Source organism: Berghia stephanieae, chromosome 2, assembly GCF_034508935.2.
Source record: "Berghia stephanieae isolate SIO BIC M18660-M18661 chromosome 2, UCSD_Bste_1.3, whole genome shotgun sequence".
NCBI lineage: Eukaryota > Metazoa > Mollusca > Gastropoda > Nudibranchia > Aeolidiidae > Berghia > Berghia stephanieae.
In genome coordinates this window covers 128,150,126-128,169,995 of record NC_088361.1, presented here as the reverse complement: position 1 = coordinate 128,169,995, position 19,870 = coordinate 128,150,126, and the positions used below count along the sequence as shown (strand labels likewise).

Sequence of the window (19,870 nt, the reverse complement as noted above, 5' to 3'; positions counted from 1 at the left end):
TATTTAGTCCTTAGGTTTGCTGTGTCTTATGCATTATCGAAAGTTGATGACTATTCTCTATTTTTGTAAAATGTCTAGATTTCAATTTCATTTGTAAAATAGATTTTAGGCCTCTCTTGACCAGCTATTTGTTGCAAAATTGCTCAATTTCTTTTAATTTGGTTTGGCCCAAACTACAATTATGAACGACTGGATAAAGACAGCCATGGTCATGTTGCTGAGGAAATGTTCCACACAAGACGTATTTAATGCAGATGAGACTGGTCTACTTTTCCACTGCTTGCCAAACAAGACACATGCTTTAAAAGGCAAGGCATGCCATGATGGGAAGCAAGCTAAAGATAGGCCTATTGTCCTCCTTAGCAAATTACTGGAATTCAGAAACTGCCCCTTTCGATGCACAGGATTTGGCCAAGCTAAGATGTTTCAAGAATGCAAATCCAAGCCCAAAAATGTTTTGAACAGTAAAGCTTGAATTGCAAGGTCCATATGTCAAACATGAAATCGAAAGCTGGATCTAAAACTTGCTGCAAGGACAATCGGAATGGGGATGGACAGCTGTTGTCCAATCCTAAGGCGACAGACTTGAAAGCCATACCCCTGGAATTTCTGCAATCAGTCATACACAACCCTGCTAAAATGTGCTTGAGCACCGATGCAGAATAAAGGTTGTGAGGCATTATTTGGAGAACGACTTTTTTCGACTTTATTGCCCCTTTCATGCTATAGAAACCGGGATAAACCAATGCCTTCTACAACAACTACTACTACTACAATTACAACAACTACTACTACTACTACTACTACTATTACTACTACCACTACTGCTGCTGCTTCTATCATCATCATCTTCATTATTATTGGGACAGCGTGGCTCAGCGGTACGGTCTTTGCTTCGTACCCAAAAGGTACCGAGTTCGATTACCCGCCGCGTTGTGTGGCCTTGAGCAAGTCACCTCGCCCTAGCTCAGTTTGCGTCGCTGCTGCTGATGCCTGGGTTATTCCAGTTTTCCCTTGGAATAGACCCTAAAGACAAATTTCCCCATGGGAATGAATAAAGGAAATTTTATTTATTTATTTTTTAATTATTATTATTATGTCTTATTATTTTCATCGTTGTTATCATCATTGCCATTTTTATTATTATTAAAAATAAGCTCAGCGGCAGGTAGACATTTCATGTTGATATCTTCCCAGACTTGTTTTCGTTGATCTTTGATGTGATATTCTGGGTTCTTTGGGTCCCAAAGAAGGGACTGGTCTCTCACAAATTCAATAACTTTCTTTTTGTATGCGGTTGTATTGTCTATGGAGGAGGCTTCTATAATTTCTTGTTCGTATGTTTGTCTTGTGTGTTGTTTACTGTTGTGAGCCATTTAGTGAGTACAGTAAATGTTTTAATTTTGCACTTTTTAGTTAAAGTGATTAAGCATATGTAATATAAGCAGTTTAATCTCCTGGTTAAGAATTTTAATAGAGGCAAGCTTATTTCTTTCATTTAAAAGACGTACAGTGATTTCAAAATCTTGAAGACATTCTATTTTTGATGGGACTAATGGCTTTCCATATATCAGTTTCACTGGATTATGAGATTGTGAGGATGTAGTTTTTGTTAACAAGGACAAGAAAAAGAATGAACGACTGACTTAGTTTCTTGAAAATTGATTTTTCCAATTGATGGTTCCTCCTTGACCTCTTGTTGCTATGCCTTTCAAACTATTAAGATGGATGCATTTTTAAACTATCACTGTATAGTATAAGTCCCAGGTTATTCAACCAACATACAAAGCTGGAAATTGATTGTTCCAATTGATGATTTCTCCATGACCTCTTGTTACTACATCCGTCATTCTGTTAACATTGATGCCTTTTTAAAAACTAAAACCATACAGTATGAGTCTCGGGTTATTCAATCAACATACAATGCATACATTATTGAAAATTACATCAATTATCGTTTATTTTATTAAAATTAATTGAATACACATTTCATTTTATTTTTGACTCGAAAATTCTAATTTAAGTATATTTTGCCCTTATATCAACCGATAATTGTGAACCAACGACCCGAAACCACTTTGAGTACTTACCTTAAAACCGAAGCAAACAACCCACAGATCCTGAGCATCACTTACAAATTTAACAGATGATTGAAAAAATACATAGTGTCATTGGGTGTTGCGATGCAATTCATTTATCAATGTGTGACGAATACTCACTAACTGTGGAACTGAACTATGTTCCTCTGTTTTGCATATACTAAAGGTAGCTATGGAATTACGGATTGTTTGCCATGTCTTTTTCGTTGACTAGAAAAAGATATTCAAGTGGATGGAACTGGATAAATGACAGGAAGTATTCTGATAAGTTAGTGCTTAGTAACGCTCTAATCATCAATTCAGTGTGGATTCGAGAATTTAGACAAGGTAAGAATTGACTATGTTTTTTTTATGTAGTCTCCAATGTTAGGAAAAGCTTCAGGTTTGTGTGAAGACTGTGATGTGAAAGTGTTTATTGTACGCATACCGTCTAGAACAAGATCTAGCTCGAGATCTAGAACAAATTTAGCATTAAGTTGTGTAGATTATTCGGGTAAAGAGCTTGTAAGCGAGGGATCGCAATCAATCTAGAAGGTCACTCCAAAATTAAACCAAGGGTAGGAAGGACTCTATAGTTGAAAGAGCAACTAGCCCGGGAGGACACTCCAAAATAAAAACAAGGGTGGGCATGACTCTTTAGCTCGGTAGAGCAACAAGCCTGGGAGTGAATCTCCAAAATAAATTCTGGTCTTCCAAGTCGGGGGGGGGGGGGGGGGGGGGGGGGGGGTGGCGTAGGCAACCCCATCCTAGGGAGAAAATAACATTGTTTCTGTTACAGAAACGTCAACGAAGGCAAATACTACTACCACAACGACACCGACAACAACCACATCTACCACTACTCCCACTACTACTAGTACTAGTATCAACTCAACCACATCTACCACCACCTCTTCCACAACTACGCCTACTACCACTACCACCACAACAGTCCCTACTACAACCACCAAAACTACTCCAAGTACAACAACATCAACAACACCACTACCCACAACCACCATCACAACTAAGGTACCCAAAACCAAACCACCTAAGCACATAACCACCACCGCCAAAACAAACCAGCAGACATTTACTTCCTACTAGACGCTTCATCTTCTGTCTGGATAAATCACTCCCACAACCGAGTACTTCCATTCGTCAGAAAACTCATCTCTTCCTTTCGAGATTTCCCCAATGCAAACCCGAGTCGGCCTCGTCACCTTCTTCGACGATCACGAACATGTCTTCAACTTGGCCCAGCATCACAATCTGAAATCCCTTCTCAAATCCATCCAACCTGAAACCGTAGCTTACCTCACAGGAGGGACAAATACAGGAGACGCCATTAACTTCATCACCACTCGTGCACTGGCCAGTGGGACATCTCGCAATGGTGTAGCCAAAATCATAACTGTTACTGATGGCCAGAGAAGACGGCCGAGGCAGCGAAGAGAGCTAGACAACAAGGCTTTGTGATGTTCTCTGTGGGAGTCGGAAAATACGTCGATGACGTAGAATTGGCCAAAATCGCAAGTGATCCTGATGAGGACTATGTGTTCACAGTTGAATAATTCAACGAGCTATCCTCCATAACAGAGCTCCTGGCTGGGAAGACATGCAGCGCCGTGTCAAAATCACTAGAAAACGAAGTCTATTTTGGTAAGAAAAAAATAGACTGCTCTGCCAAACCGTTGAATGTTGGTTTATCTACGAATACATGAACTCCGTTCAGAATTCAAAGAGAGTTCTTGACCACGTCATTTCCGATTTTTTTTACTCAAGCTACTCGCTACGCCCTGGAAGCTAAAATCGGAGTCATGACCCAGCCATGCGTCAGAGGGGAGATTTCCATGCTAGGCGTAAACGACTTCCAACTGGCTCTCGTCGACAGAAGTTCTATGTACTACGTCACACGAGCCAATATCGTCCAGAAAGTAAGACGACGTTTTCAAAACCAGAGGAGATCACGCCACAGAAAAGAAAGTTGCCGTTTTAGTTCTAGACTCTCATGTAAAAGACGTAGAGGCTTTACGAAAGGAAGTTAGGAGACTCAAATTCCAAAACGTCCAGGTGATGATTCTGGCTATCGGCAAAATGGATGAAAGACTCCTGGAGTATATTGTAACTTATCCCATGAAGGAGAATGTGATGAGAGTAGACACATAGCCTACGCCGATCTGGAAATCACTGAATTGGAGCTGCTCCATCGGATGTGCTCCAACAGTCCTGGCATTTTTGGTGGGGATCCCATGAACGATGCGTTTCATTTACAGCATGGAGCGGTAATGATTTGTCCCCAGTCAAATTAATAGCAATTAGTTTTTTTTAACAAAAGAATAAATTAGTTATTGTTTGTAGTTTGTGCCATATTATCTTATAATGATTACTTAATTGATATAAAGTGAGAGTAATAATAATAATAATAATAATAATAATAATAATAATAATAATAATAATAATAATAATAATAATAATAATGATAATAATCTTTATTGTCCAAATAGGCAATTATTGTTAGGTTACAGCTCTTGTAATAGGGGGGGGGGGGGGGGAGTAATTAAAAAAGTAGTAATAATGATGAGTAAGGATACTGGATTGTGTGAATGCAAATGAATTGAACTATGTATCGGCGAGAATGTGCGTGATGTGTTGTGTGTGTGTGTGTGTGCAACTAATTAATTTTATTGTAAATCACAGCAGAGTGACTTAAAAATTGATGCTAAGGTGCGATAGATTTATTACTATTATCATCATCAACATCATCATCATCATCATTATTATTATTATTATTATTATTATTATTATTATTATTATTATTATTATTATTATTAGTAGTAGTAGTATTATTATTATTATCATCATCATCAATTATTATTATTATTATTATTATTATTATTATTATTATTATCATTATTATTATTATTATTATTATTATTATTATTATTATTATTATTATTATTATTATTATTACTATTGTTGTTGTTGTTGTTGTTGTTGTTATTATTATTATTACAATTTAACTAAAAATGTTGAGATTATAAAACGATCCTTTACTTGTTGAACAGTCGGACAATTCTTTAAAATTGGAGGACATATGTATCAATCTATACCGATATGAAGTAAAACTGTTCCAAGTGACAATGAGAAAAAAAGGAGTAATGTCAATAAAAACCTATATTAGTTCAATGATCGAATCAAGAAAGAAAAACGGTATTCTTCATTGTGTGAAGGCAACGTGTACACATTAGGCAGTCTGATAACCCAAATTGTTCTGGGTTTATTGTTGTCGTAATGGAATTACTCTGAAAGCAACGTGTGCTTTTTAGGGGATATTGATACCCAAAATAATGTGGGCTCATTATTAAGTTGGAAATACTCTGAAAACAAGATCTACCTATTGAATGGTCTGAGACCCCATATCGTTTTGGGTTCATTGTTGTAATGGAGGTGCTCTGAGAGCAAAGTGTGTTTATCAGGGGGTATTGATAACCAAATTGATGTGGGTTCATTGATATAATATTGGAAATAACCTCAAGCCAAAATCTATTCATCAAATGCCCTGATAACCCAAATTATGTTGGGCTCTTTGTGAAAATTCAATTATTCTAAAATCAACGCATACTGCTGTTGTCCTCTACAACAGTGTTAAATCAAGCCTTTTAATGCGATCTGATGTGGGACTTGTAAAAATTATGTACAATTTGCATGAGGGTATTTGGATTCATGATCTAATTAATTGCTTTATTACTATGGTTGTGTAACAAAAATGTATTGTAGTAGCAACAAATTTAATGTAGATCATTGACTTCAAAAAATAAAAAATATTTTAATTCAAATGAAAATTATCCTGTATTATTTTATTTTAATGAGATAATATTCTATAAATTGGCAAATCCCCGTACAAAGGCCACCCAGAAATACTGCCGTAGTCTGGAAAAAAAAAACCATTTTTAAAAATTTGGCCAGAAAACTCGTCCTGCATCGATCGATTTAAATAACCCACATCTTTGCAAAAAAATCTCAAACCTGGGACTTAGTCGAGTTTTCTGGACAAATTTTAAAATAGGGGGTTTTCCAGAGTACGACAGAATACTGAATTGTATGAGGGTCTCATAATTAGGCCATTTTGATTTTGAGCCGCTATCATTACTTTGAAGAAAATGAGTTTTATTTAAAAGATAGATAAAACAATCTCTCTATTTTACACAGTGCCACTGTTTGTACTCCTTTTTTGTACTAAGCGTACAGTCACTGGGTAATCATGGCTCCTCAAATACTCAAGGTAAAAATGGTCACTCATTGCAAAAGGCTACAATTAAAGTCGGTTTGTAAATATAATTTAGCGTCTTGAAATTAATAAAACAGAAATGAACTTTGTATCTTTTATAACATTTTGAAGGAACTAAAGTTGTGGCCATTAACCCCTTTTGGGCGTAATTACCCCATGTTACGGTAACAGAGAAGTGAGTGGAGCATGCACTTATTATGTTGACAATAACAATACATGAAGTGAGTAGAAAAGTGCCAGAAGACGATAGAGAATATAAAATGAGCTCAAACCCACGACCCTACTGTTGTAACTCCGTCTGGCCGTGAGAGGCACGCTCTACAATCGACGCCAGCCACCGTGGTGCCGCTAAGTCTTTATTCTATATTGTCGTCTGGCATTTTTCTACTCACCTTATTTCTTGTTATTGTTATGGTAACAGCAATGATAGCGGCTTTTTTTTTAAACTTTGAAAAGTCTCTAACTCTAATCCAGGTTGTAGTAGCGACCGAGGAGGGTGGCCGCCAGTAGAGGATCGTCCAAACCACCTTCTGACCTCAAAATATTGTCTTTGAAACTCCAGGATGACTCATCACCGACACGTAACTGTCTGTCGTGGACCATGATGACTTGAGGATAGATGAATTCTGTCTGGAATGTTCCTGTCAGTGAGAGAAAGCTAAACTTTGTGTTCGTGTCAAAAGTGTAATGACCACAAGATAATCTGTCTTGATTATTTCCACATTTGACTAGGTTACAGGTCTGAAGATAATACTGGCCGTGGTACGTGTGCAAACCGTCAAAGGCGCCTAAAGCAAACAGTTCTTGTTCTGATCGGCCACCATCTTCTTCAGAAATCTGATAGTCCAGAGAACAACACAGATTGTTGTGGCAAATACTAATATTTCCTGTTGCGCCATCGAGCATTCTGAATTTGTATTGATCATGTAGCAGACTCGAGTAAAATTCTTGACCTGTACGGTTTAAAGGGTTGATTATATGTTTGTTTTGAATATTCATATCTTCCACGTCTCCGTTAGATTCCAATACGCCAAGAGTAGAAACGAGCAGTTTTCCTGGAGAGTTGGGGTCATTATTGTAGTAGTATTTTTTCACGCCTTTAGGGGTGTAGATTCCACTGCCTTGTAGACGTTTAGAAGGCATGTGGATATTGGCAGCTAGGAAATTAACACCTGTGCCACGAGCGAAGGATGAATGGTACCCAATGGCAGAGAGCATGGGAAGAGCGTCCATCCATGCCGTTGGGTAAGCGATGTTTGCTATGTTGTGTTCCTTGAGCATGGGTCGAGCAGGTGTGCTGAAGAGGAGGTCAAAGCACACCAACATCCCAAATCTTCCAAACGGTGTGTCGAAGTAAACTACTTGCGGCTCTGGTCTATTAAATTGAGGTTCAAAGTAAAGATTTACCTTGTGGTATTTTGCCACGAGAGTTCCCTCAGGGTCGTATGCTACGTCTGTGTTGTATTGATAACCTCGATCTTTTGGGCATTTTGTGTCTTCTTTTCCATCGCATGGTAAGAGGTCTCCCATATTTGCCACAACATATAGTCCGTTTTCTTTGGCCATGCAGCTAAGAGCGTGTTGAACCTCCGTGTCTGGATAGCGTTCTGGGTCAGAGCAAGGACTCCATGTGGTCACTTTGGGGTCTGGAATCGTTTCTAGAAAAGGTAGGACTGATTTCCTTGTGGAGAAACGCCAGCCATAGATGCCATCCTCTGGGAAGACGATGATCTGGGCTCCCTGAAACAATAAGAAACAATATTTTTAAAAAACCTGACAGTAATGGGAATGGAGGATAAAAACGTTTTTGGTCAAACCATCCTAACACAATACAATTTAGAGGCGTTAGGTTATGTGTGACTCACGGTCTCAGAGCGGTGTTATGTCCTGTCAACTAGTTGCTAGTTTTTGAAGTTATAACCATAAATATGAAACTTTGGGTTAAATTCTCTCCATCATGATGGAAAATAATTACGAAGTCTTACGTTGCAAAAATCTCAAAGATTCTATTTCTTATCATGTTAGTTCTATTAGGTAGACTAAAGAATCTTGACACCATTAGTTATTTTCGATTTGATTAAACTCATCAGTATAAACTATACATCAAAGTGTGCAACATTTTTTGATGGGTGACCAATGGGTTTTATGCGACCTTTACACGTTGTCTTGCTCAACAATTGGTCGGGGATTATGTCTTTGTGAAAGGCATTTCTGTCATCTGCATTTTTTGCGGCCGCAAATATCAGGGCGATCTGCAAATTTTGCCAAATTTCCCAAAATTGGCAAATCGTGGCAAATTTTGGGAAAATTGGCAAATCGCGTGGCAAATTTTGGGGGAAAAAAGAAGCGAAAACAAAATAACGAAAAAAAAAAAAGGTGCAAAACTTGAGAAATGTTGCAGCTTTGCCCGGGTCCAAACCAAGGGAAGCTACTCTGTGTGATTGTCTGAAAGTTTGGGCGCATACATCGCTTTACATTGTGTAAATTAATAAATGTAGCCTCCTTAAATGTAATAAATTGTCTTTTATATATATTTTTTTTCTGTATCGCGTGTTAATATTTACTGATACGCTTAGTTCTCCTCGGCAAATTTTTGGGCAAATTTTGGTCTTTTTGGCAAATTTCTTGGCAAATTTTGGGGGATTTTTTTGGCAAATTTTGGCAAATTTTAGGTCCCAATTTGGCAAAAAATGCAGATGACAGGCATTTCTCCTTTTCCTATCGACGACGGGCGTAAAAAATCGGAGCTACTCCACTGAATGCAACTTTGTTGTGAATATTTTCCCCATGGGAAAGAGAATCAGCACACCATTACAGTAAACATTTTAAAGTTTTAGTAATATTTTGTTGCAAACGACGAAAAGATCAAAGGAATTCGGCATTATGAGATAACTGTTTGGTCTATCACAATCGGTATTCAAAATTCGTAATGTCACTTAAAATATGAAGCCCGCATGCAAAAAAAAAATCACGACATCACATTTCGTAACTTTGGAGGAATTTGCGATATTCCGTGCGCACGGTATTTGAAACTGACTCGAGTAAGAGATGATGAAGACAACGGAATGTTATGTAATATGAAGACTTGAGGAAACAAAATGTTATATTTAAATTAAAGTTGTTCTTTAAAATTCAAAGATCGAGTTTATTGTAATTATTCCTGCTCTACAACAGGCACTGTATAGAATAGAACCAATCCCTTCAAATGTAACATTTTAGATGATTTTTAAATATGAAAAATAATTGGAGGTAGCCTTATAGATAGTTTGAAGTTGACGTCACTCAAGTCTTTGTTATTGTATTTTGCCATCCGCGTTTATGAGTAATTCTCACTAAACTGTATTCAAGGTTACACATAGTTTTGTGTGTTGGTCTGATATACTTCTGGATGGCAATGTTGTGAGCTTCTTAGCCAAGCGCATACTATCTATAAACTGCAAAATTTTAATGTAATTATATATTTTTGGGCGGCTATGTGAACTAGTGGTTCGACACTCGTCTTTGGAATGGAGGGTCGTGGATTCAAGTTAGGCTCTAAGCGGCGCATAGTTGAATTCTTGGAAAAAGGCTCTTTACACACAATCTCACACCGTACTCAGGTGTAAAAAGAGTGCCCGAAAGAGTTAACAGCATTATCTCTGTCGTCATGTCTCGTTCTACATGTTATCTAAGTATCTGCTGTTGGCGGATAGGGACCTTTGTATAAAACACTTTGGGCACGTTTAGTAGATATTACTCTATATAAAAGTTATTTTTATATAGGGACAGCTTAGATAGATATAAACAATGTTTATAAAACATTAAGTGGAGCGGACACTTATATTGATAATAACAAGAAATGAAGTGAGTAGAAACGTGCCAGAAGACAATAGAGAATAAAAACATTGCGGAGATGAGTTTAAAACCCACGACCCGACTTTTACGGTAACTCAGCCTGGCCACGAGAGGGACGCTCTACATTTTGTCCAAAAAAATCTCAAACCCGGGACTCATGTCCACATCAATCGGTTGATGAATCTGCCTATACATCATGCTACTGAAATAGTTATGCCAATTTTATGTAACCTGTTTATTTTAGTACTCCGATGGACTGGTTACATACACACTCCCAAGGATTTAGGAACCAGAAATGTGTTTCGTTTCACAGCGCTTGCAACGCATTAAGGTCATATCAGCGCCAGTAAAAAGGAAGAAAATGGAACAATAAAAAGTTATAGAATTACAATTAATTAAAGTACACAGGAAAAGGTAAAACAGGGGGAAATTGGTTCAAATAGGAAACAATTGTAGAATGCAAGAGCACCCTTAGTTTGAGATCATCTAAAAGCCTCATCCAGACACAAGCACATGTCCCCACTTAGAGGAATACACTCATATGTTTACAAATCATATATAATATGTAAACAAAACACTATACAGTGCACAACAGAGAGATGTTTTACAAGGAAAAGAGTATCACCCCCAAAACTAACTATACATTTGACTATTTCCCTCTCAGCAAGAAAATCGGGCAAGGGCCAGGACAATACCAAGAAATCTCATTCCAAGACAAAGACGGAAAGCAAGGTGGAAAACAGATATAAGGGGATAGACGACAGAGTAAGTACCTCCCTGTCCACTACGGGAGGCCAGGAACCACCCATCCAGAGGAACCAGAAAAGTAGAAGGTTTGATGTCACGACTTTTCTACCCTATTCACTTACCTGTTCTTTAGCTTTCCTTGCCTGGGCTCTGTACACTTCCAAATTCTTTGCCATCACCTCGAGTGCTTCCTCTCTTGTGTCCGTCTCTGCAGTTGGCAGGAAAGGCACGTGTTCGTAAACGGCTGCACGATAGGTCGACGAAGGTTTAGAGCCATCACGTATTACGGAGGAAGATGACGACGTCACAGCAGATGAAATTCCGCTCACCAAAATTGTAGTGATGGGGAATAATAATATAATACGAGGCACGAACATTTATTATTTTTTGTTTGGGCGGTTTAATGTCCGGAAAGTGAGTGGATAAGGTGTTGAACGTCCTGGAAATGGGTATGAGTATGAGTAGTGTTTTGTGTGTTGAATGAGGCAACCCAGTCACACATACGACATGCCAAATATAAAGTGTCTCTAATAAGTGCGAAGTGGGAGGTATGCGAGGCTTATTTTATAACCCTCCACATAATTGCACAAGAGGATTTTATGTTTTGACAAAACGCACTGAACGCATAAAGCATTACCACAGTGTGCGAATACAAGCTGAGCTGCTAGGCGCTTTGGGATATGAAAAGTACTGCTTAAAAAAAAACCTAAAACAAATACAAAAAAAAACGAACAGAAAAAAAAACAAAAACAAAAACAAACAAAAACAAAACAAGAAACACACCAACAACAAACAAAAAAAAAAAGCACGAAAAAAAACCCTCAACAAAATACTAAACACAGAAAGGTTGGGGTTTAAACTCCTTCCTCGTCCAATAACTAAAACGTTTAAAAAGGAAATGATACCTCAAGTATGACGCTCGGCTTATGATGTGAAAGTCCCTGATTTGAGTTCCCTTTTGGGCGATGCAATGTCTAATCCTTGGAAACAAAACTCTACCACCATTTTGAAGGGTACCTATAGGTAGCAATAATAGCCTATGGCTACATCTACACGCAGGAAGTCTCTAGTCAATCTTTAAATTCTTCACCACAGCTCTGAGGATAGATAACCTCGAAACCTCCCTCCAACCTCTCCACAAGACAGTACTGGAATATGATCTGCTGTCTCTGGCGTTTCCTGGCCGTGAGGACAGTCGGCTGAGTCACTCAGATGCATTTTTGCAATTGTTCTGCGGTGGCCTGTCAGTAGTCGGTTTGATGCGACCCACTGTTTTCGATTTCCATTCCTGAAGACTGGTATTAGTTCTATTGGGTATTTATTACCTCACTTCCCTTGGGCATGGTATTAATTTGTCCAATAAGCCATCCAGGCTTCCCCAATAGATAGTTCGAAGATGACGTCACTAATGTCTTTGTTATTGTTTTTTTGCCATCCGCGTTTATGAGTAATGCTCACTGAACTGTATTAACCTGACTATAAACGTTCATGGATCCACACAGTTTTGTGTGTTGGTCCGTTATACTTCCGGATGGCAATGTTGTGAGCTTCTTAGCCAAGCGCATACTATCTATATCGGTGTAAAATGTGTACGTGGCCAGTAAGAGAGTAAGTTGTCTGCGTCGATAAAATAATAATACAACCAGCTATATAAAAACAATAACAAGGCGTGAATGACGTCAACTTCTTTCCTTACAAAGAAGGAACGAAACTGACGTCACTCAGCTCTCTGTTATTGTCTTGAGCCAGCCGTTTTAAGGAGTAGTTCTCACTAAATTCTGTCAATAAGACCAAAGGTAGAACAAAGTTTACGTCACTCGGGTCTTTGGTATTGTTTTTTGCCATCCGTGTTTATGAGTAATTCTCACTAAACTGTATTAATCAGATTATAAACTTTTAAGGTTATACATAGTTTTGTGTGTTGATCCATTATATTTCCGGATGGCAATGTTGTGAGTTCTTAGCCAAGCACACATCATCTAAAGATAGTATGCGCTTGACTAAGACGTTCACAACATTGCCATCCGGAAGTATAACTGACCAACACACAAAACTATGTGTAACATTGAACGTTTATAGTCTGGTTAATACAGTTACTGAGAATTACTCATAAACGCGGATGGCAAAAAGAAATAACAAAGACCTGAGTGACGTCCACTTCGTTGGCGGGTGTTTTGAGTTTTTGGGCAATACGCATAGCATCAATATCAAATTTCACTGTCTGCCTCAATTTCCGACATAGGACCGGCTTGAGGCAATTGCTCACATTAGACGTCTATATATGATTTTAGACATAGGAGGTTTTATCCTGAAATGTTGGGGTATCCATGCACTCTTATATTTTGCCGTGAGCAGTGCATACTGTGACACACATTTTGTCTAATCATGGAAAGGGGGGGGGGGGGGGGGGGGGTATCACGCTTGGATATACTTGTGCCCAAGTCCAACGTTAGAGCCATGGTGTTGTTTGCCTCTTGGTCATTGACCACGCTTTACATCGCTTGGTTTTGTTGTAGACGCTGGACCACCGACGCCACAATCAATGACTTTTATTATTTGTCTTTGTATTACCAAGAAGAATGAAAAAAAAAGGTCCAGAAGACGTGCGAATATTTGCAGGTCTGATAAGCGAACGCAATTATGGGCTTTTATATAGAGCAATATCCATTAAACGTTTTAAAACGCTTTACCTGACCAACAGCAACACTTAACATGTAGGATGAGACATGACGCCTGTTAGGAGATATTACAATTTTTTTTTTCCGATAGAGACAAGGCTGTTAACGATCAGGTCCCATTTTACACCTGAGTACGGTGAGAGAATGTGAGTAAAGAGCCTTTTCCAAGACTCAACTATGCGCTGAGTGAGCTCAAATCCAACCCACCCCCCCCCCCCCAAATCCAATAACACAAAAAAAAGGAAAAAAAGTTTTTAAAAAAGTAAAAAACATACAAAAAGCACCAACAAACAAACTAAATTAATAACTACACAAGAATACAGAATCCTGATCTTGAGGCATTTAAGTACGAGACCCTATGTCAACATTAGAATAAATGGGTAGAATGACACAATGAGGTCATGAGCTAGGTGTGGTCCAGTTCCTTAAAAGAGGAGAAAAAAAAACAAAATTCATATTATTTCATTAATATCTGTATCTTTGTTTGTTTGTTTTTGTTCTAGTTCTATTTTACAAGGTCCTATATTTTTTGACAGAGGAGATAACCCGTTTAAAATTAGATTTTGTTCGATTTTATAATTACCTTATCCTTTTTGTTTTCGTTTGTCTCCTTTGTTTATGTTTCGATGGGGAGAGGAAGGGGAAACGGGGGGGGGGGGGGGGGGGGGGGGGGGGGGGGGGGGGTTGAATTTGTTTTGGTATATTGAGAAGTCAAAGATCAATTCGGAAAATTAAATTTGAATATAATATTGCCTTGATGTTTTCTATCAGAATTCTGACCTTTAACAAAACGGGTTTGTAGATTTGGGACTCAGCACGATAAAAAGAGTTAGTTTGGCCACAAAAAATGTGTGTTTAGCAATTTGACTTGGAAATTAGTTAACCGAGCTGATAATTGGTTCATTATCCCCGCATTCCTAGCTGGGGTGGGGGTTAGGAAAAATGGGTATGACGCAGTGATACGTTTAATAGCACTATTAGATCGAAAGGTATTATTTGGGCACGTGCAGCAATTGAGATTTTATATTGTGCGGCTATGTGGTCTTGCGGTATGACACTCACTTTCGGATCGGAAGGTCCTGGGTTCGAGCCTCGCTTGGCGCATAGTTCAGTCTTTGGAAAGGCTCTTTATTCACATTCTCTGGCCGTTAACAGCGTTGTGTCAGTCCGATAAAATTGTAATATCGCCTAACAGGCGTCATGTCTTGTCCTAAATGTTAAATGTTGCTGTTAGACAGGGACCCCTTGTAAAGCGCTTTGAGCCCGTTTAGTGGATATTGCGCTATATAAAAGCTCAATTTATAATTTTTAAAAAAATCAATTGGGGCACGTGCAGCAATTGAGATTTTATTGTACTATAATATGCACTCCACAATCCGTGGCTCAGCTGTACGGTCTTTGCTTCATACCCGAAGGGCACGGAGTTCGATAACTCGCCGCTGCTGCGATGTGTGGCCTTGAGCAAGTCACCTCGCCCTAGCTCAATTTGCGGCGCTGCACCGCGGCTGACGCATGGGTTATTACATGATATATCAATCGATTGAAATAACAAACAACTTCTTCTTCTTCTTCTTCTTCTTCTTCTTCTTCTTCTTCTTCTTCTTCTTCTTCTTCTTCTTCTTCTTCTTCTTCTTCTTCTTCTTCTTCTTCTTCTTCTTCTTCTTCTTCTTCTTCTTCTTCTTCTTCTTCTTCTTCTTCTTCTTCTTCTTCTTCTTCTTCTTCTTTTTCTTCGTCTTTTTGTTGATGTTGCTGTTGTTGTTGTTGTTGTTGTTGTTGTTGTTGTTGTTGTTGTTGTTGTTGTTGTTGTTCTTCTTCTTCTTCTTCTTCTTCTTCTTCTTCTTCTCCTTCTTTTTCTTCGTCTTTTTGTTGTTGTTGCTGTTGTTGTTGTTGTTCTTCTTCTTCTTCTTCTTCTTCTTTTTCTTCTTGTTCTTGTCTTTCTTTTCTTCTTCTTCTCTTCTTCTTCTTCTTCTTCTTCTTCTTTCTTCTTTCTTCTTTTCTTCTTTTCTCTCTTCTTCTCTTCTTCTTCTTCTTCTACTTCTTCTTCTCTTCTTCTTCTTCTTCTTCTCTTTCTTCTTCTTCTTCTTCTTCTTCTTCTTCTTCTTCTTCTTTTCTTCTTCTTCTTCTTCTTCTTCTTTTCTTCTTCTTTTCTTCTTCTTTTTTTTTTCTTATTTTTCTTCGTTTTTTGTTGTTGTTGCTGTTGTTGTTGTTGTTGTTTTTTGTTTTCTCTCTTCTTCTTCTTCTTCTTCTTCTTCTTCTTCTTCTTCTCTCTTCTTCTTCTTCTTCTTCTTCTTCTTCTCTTCTTTCTTCTTCTTCTCTTCTTCTTCTTCTTCTTCTTCTTCTTCTTCTTCTTCTTCTTCTTCTTCTTCTTCTTCTTCTTCTTCTTCTTCTTCTTCTTCTTCTTCTTCTTCTTCTTCTTCTTCTTCTTCTTCTTCTTCTTGTTCTTCTTCTTCTTCTTCTTCTTCTTCTTCTTCTTCTTCTTCTTCTTCTTCTTCTTCTTCTTCTTCTTCTTCTTCTTCTTCTTCTTCTTCTTCTTCTTCTTCTTCTTCTTCTTTTTCTTCTTATTTTTCTTCGTCTTTTTGTTGTTGTTGCTGTTGTTGTTGTTGTTGTTGTTGTTGTTCTTCTTCTTCTTCTTCTTCTTCTTCTTCTTCTTCTTCTTCTTCTTCTTCTTCTTCTTCTTCTTCTTCTTCTTCTTCTTCTTCTTCTTCTTCTTCTTCTTCTTTTCTTTTCTTCTTTCTCTTCTTCTTCTTCTTCTTCTTCTTCTTCTTCTTCTTCTTCTTCTTCTTCCTTCTTCTTCTTCTTCTTCTTCTTCTTCTTCTTCTTCTTCTTCTTCTTCTTCTCTCTTCTTCTTCTTCTTCTTTCTTCTTCTTCTTCTTCTTCTTCTTCTTCTTCTTCTTCTTCTTCTTTCTTAAATAATAATAATAATAATAAAAATAATAATAATAATAATAATAATAATAATAATAATAATAATAATAATAATAATAACAATAATAATAATAATAATAATAATATAATAATAATAATAATAAATAATAATAATAAATAATAATAATAATAATAATAATAATAATAATACTTTATTGCATCCCAAAAAGGAAATTTTTTGTACAGACGTGTTATAATTTACACAATAAGATAAAAATACAATGGAAATAGGATGTATATATAAAAAAGGAACAGCTCCATAACCAGAGCTGCGCTTTATAATATGAATAATTTCAACACTGTAAAATAGTTAAAACTGTCACTATAAATTGAAAATTGAAAAGATTGCAAAACAAATAAATTAATAAATTAATATTTACATTTTTTGAAAGTAAAAATGCGAAATAATTATATAAAATGATTATTGCTTGTTGTTATAAAGCCTAATACTGGACGGCAGAAAAGATTTTCGGTGTCTCTCTGTTTTCGTTGAAATAGAGAAAGGGCGACCACTTCTTTCTGACATAATAACTGATGGTCTTAGTGGATGATACTGGTCATTTAATATTTTAGTTATTTTATTTATACAAAATTTCTCGTATAAAAGATCTACATCGTCAACATCATTTATATAGCGTTTAATGGATTTTTAAAATATTTGAATTTATTTTGTTCCTTTCCACTGTTAAGCAATTGCCTCCCCAAGCTGTTATACAAAATGACAAAACACTTTCGATTACTGCTCAATAAAATAATGTGCAGAGGGTTTTATCTATTCTAAACTGAGAGCGTTTTGATAAAAAATATGTACGTCTGCACATCTTATGCCTAATTATTTTCGAGTGTTCATCCCACTTGAGCCTGTCATCAATTGTTACACCAAGGTATTTGTAGTGAGGAAGTCGCTGGACGAATTGGTCCTTTAATTTTAACGGTTCTATCGGTTCCTTCACTCTCCTAACGTCAATCACTAGCTTCTTTGTCTTGCTTATGTTAAGCTCTAGGTGGTGGCCATCACATCAAGACACAAATCTATCAATTTCTTGCCTATAAGCCACTTTGTTGCCATTTTTATGAGGCCTTGAAGAGCGGTGTCATCTTCAAACTTGATTAAAGGGAAACTCAGGTTTTGACTTCCACAGTCATTCGTGTATATTGTGAATAATACAGGGGACAATACACAACCTTGAGGAGCACCAATATTTGTAGTTATACAGGAAGATATGTTTTGTCCTAATTGAACATATTGTGCTCTATCCGTAAGAAATTCGAGCACCCAAGCAATTATATACTTGTTTAAATTAAGACTAGTCAATTTTTGAACAACCAACTGAGGTTGCATTGTATTGAACGCTGAAGAAAAATCTGCAAAAAGCAATCTGCAATAGCTCTTAGCGTGATCCAGATGCCTGTAGATGTTGTTTGTAAACAGCAAAATGGCATCCTCTACGCCACGTCCTGGTTTGTAAGCAAATTGATGACTATCACTCAATGGCATAAACTGGTTCCTAATTTTAACAAGAACAAGTTCTTCTTCTTCTTCTTCTTCTTCTTCTTCTTCTTCTTCTTCTTCTTCTTCTTCTTCTTCTTCTTCTTCTTCTTCTTCTTCTTCTTCTTCTTCTCCTTCTTCTTCTTCTTCTTCTTCTTCTTCTTCTTCTTCTTCTTCTTCTTCTTCTTCTTCTTCTTCTTCTTCTTCTTCTTCTTCTTTCTTCTTCTTCTTCTTCTTTCTTCTTCTTCTTCTTCTTCTTCTTCTTCTTCTTCTTCTTCTTCTTCTTCTTCTTCTTCTTCTTCTTCTTCTTCTTCTTCTTCTTCTTCTTCTTCTTTTTCTTTTTGTTGTTGTTGCTGTTGTTGTTCTTGTTCTTGTTCTTGTTCTTGTTCTTGTTCTTCTTCTTCTTCTTCTTCTTCTTCTTCTTCTTCTTCTTCTTCTTCTTCTTCTTCTTCTTCTTCTTCTTCTTCTTCTGGTTCATCAGTTTAGCTCCGCATGATCATGCCATTGCCTATCCTCATCTCTGCCTAGAAGCTACAATTAAAAAACAAAACAAGTAAACACATTTTAAAAAAACCACAAAAATAAACACAAACAAACAAACAAGCAAAAATAAATTTTTAAAAACGAGAAACAAACATAAAAATTAATATAAAAAACAATTAAACAACAAGACCAATGGTTAGCCACCACAGCAATTAAAACCCCGCATAAATAGCGTACCTCGTATAGAAGGAACGAAATCGACGTCACTCAGGTCTTTTTCTTTCTTTTTTTTTTTTAGCCAGTCATTTTTATGAGTAGTTCTCACTAAATTATATCAATCAGACTATTAACTTTCAAAGCTTACCCATTGTTTTGTGTGTTTGGTGGGTTATATCCGGCTGGCGGATGTTTTGGATATTTTAGATAAGCCCATAGCATCAATATAATAATAATTCTTCAGATACAAGCCGCCGCATATCAAGAAAATCCTCCGTCAACAAGCAATGGTTCTTCTGACCCTGAGACAGCATGGAGGGAGAAGTGACATCAACAAAGACACAAAATATGTTTATAGAGGGTTCTATTAGGACGTAATTAATTAATAGTAACTACACCTATTGTTTTTAGTAAATCATAAAGAATTAACTCAAGTGTTATATTTTTTATTATAAAATTAATAATTTTAAATCTTTTAAACTACTCAGACCTATTACCGACTCGAAACGATCATCTTAGATTGTCCGACTACCGCATCGCCTTTGACGCTATGCGATGATCTACAGGCCCGACAATGAATTCACAGAATGAACCAACCTCCACCCCACAAATTAAAAAAAAGACAACAACCCAAAATAAACCCCCAAAAATCAATGAATGAACAAAGCAAACAAACAAAGATAAAATGCAAATCAGAGATATGATGATACCAAACGATACTGCTACTAGATAAAGACCTTCATCTGCTAGGTTAATTTCCCTATCGACTTTCCATTTTCTTCCAGTTGTCAGAGAAACACAGGCTGGTGACCTTACACCATCGTCCTGGGAATCTCGCAGCATTGCTTGTAAGTGGACCTTGATGCCTGCCTCTATATTAATTGACACTCGACTTTTAGGAGAGTCTCAACTATGCATGCCGGCATACAACGGTTCGTCAGAGAGAGAGAGAGAGAGAGAGAGAGAGAGAGAGAGAGAGAGAGAGAGAGAGAGAGAGAGAGCAAGCCGTTTCCTCTGAATTTAATTATATTGGTATCGATTGCCTCTTTTAAAAAATGGGGTGTTTCATAGATCATAAATGGCAAGAGATGCCTTAGTATAAACACTGAATATAGAAAATAGATAAAGC

The 19,870-nt window shown here is 37.2% G+C and overlaps 1 protein-coding gene and 1 pseudogene across 1 annotated transcript; one reads left to right on the top strand and one right to left on the bottom strand.

Moving 5' to 3' along the window:
- Nucleotides 1–498: 498 nt before the first annotated feature.
- On the top strand, nucleotides 499–4,547 carry LOC144964126 (matrilin-1-like; annotated as a pseudogene).
- Nucleotides 4,548–5,887: 1,340 nt separating this feature from the next.
- On the bottom strand, nucleotides 5,888–11,488 carry LOC144966579 (pantetheinase-like). Its single transcript, XM_078903260.1, has 2 exons — nucleotides 11,073–11,488; nucleotides 5,888–8,109 (listed from the first exon to the last, which is right to left on the bottom strand). The coding sequence occupies exons 1-2, from the start codon at nucleotides 11,325–11,327 to the stop codon at nucleotides 6,835–6,837; spliced, it is 1,530 nt and encodes a 509-aa protein (XP_078759386.1). The 5' UTR covers nucleotides 11,328–11,488; the 3' UTR covers nucleotides 5,888–6,834.
- Nucleotides 11,489–19,870: the final 8,382 nt, after the last annotated feature.

Excerpts from the sequence above, each read along its gene's own strand:
- LOC144966579 (XM_078903260.1), bottom strand. The coding sequence starts at position 11,327 with ATGTTCGTGCCTCGTATTATATTATTATTCCCCATCACTACAATTTTG. Across the intron at positions 8,110-11,072 it reads CAAGGAAAGCTAAAGAACAG|GGAGCCCAGATCATCGTCTT; the intron begins GTAAGTGAATAG and ends TTATTGTTTCAG.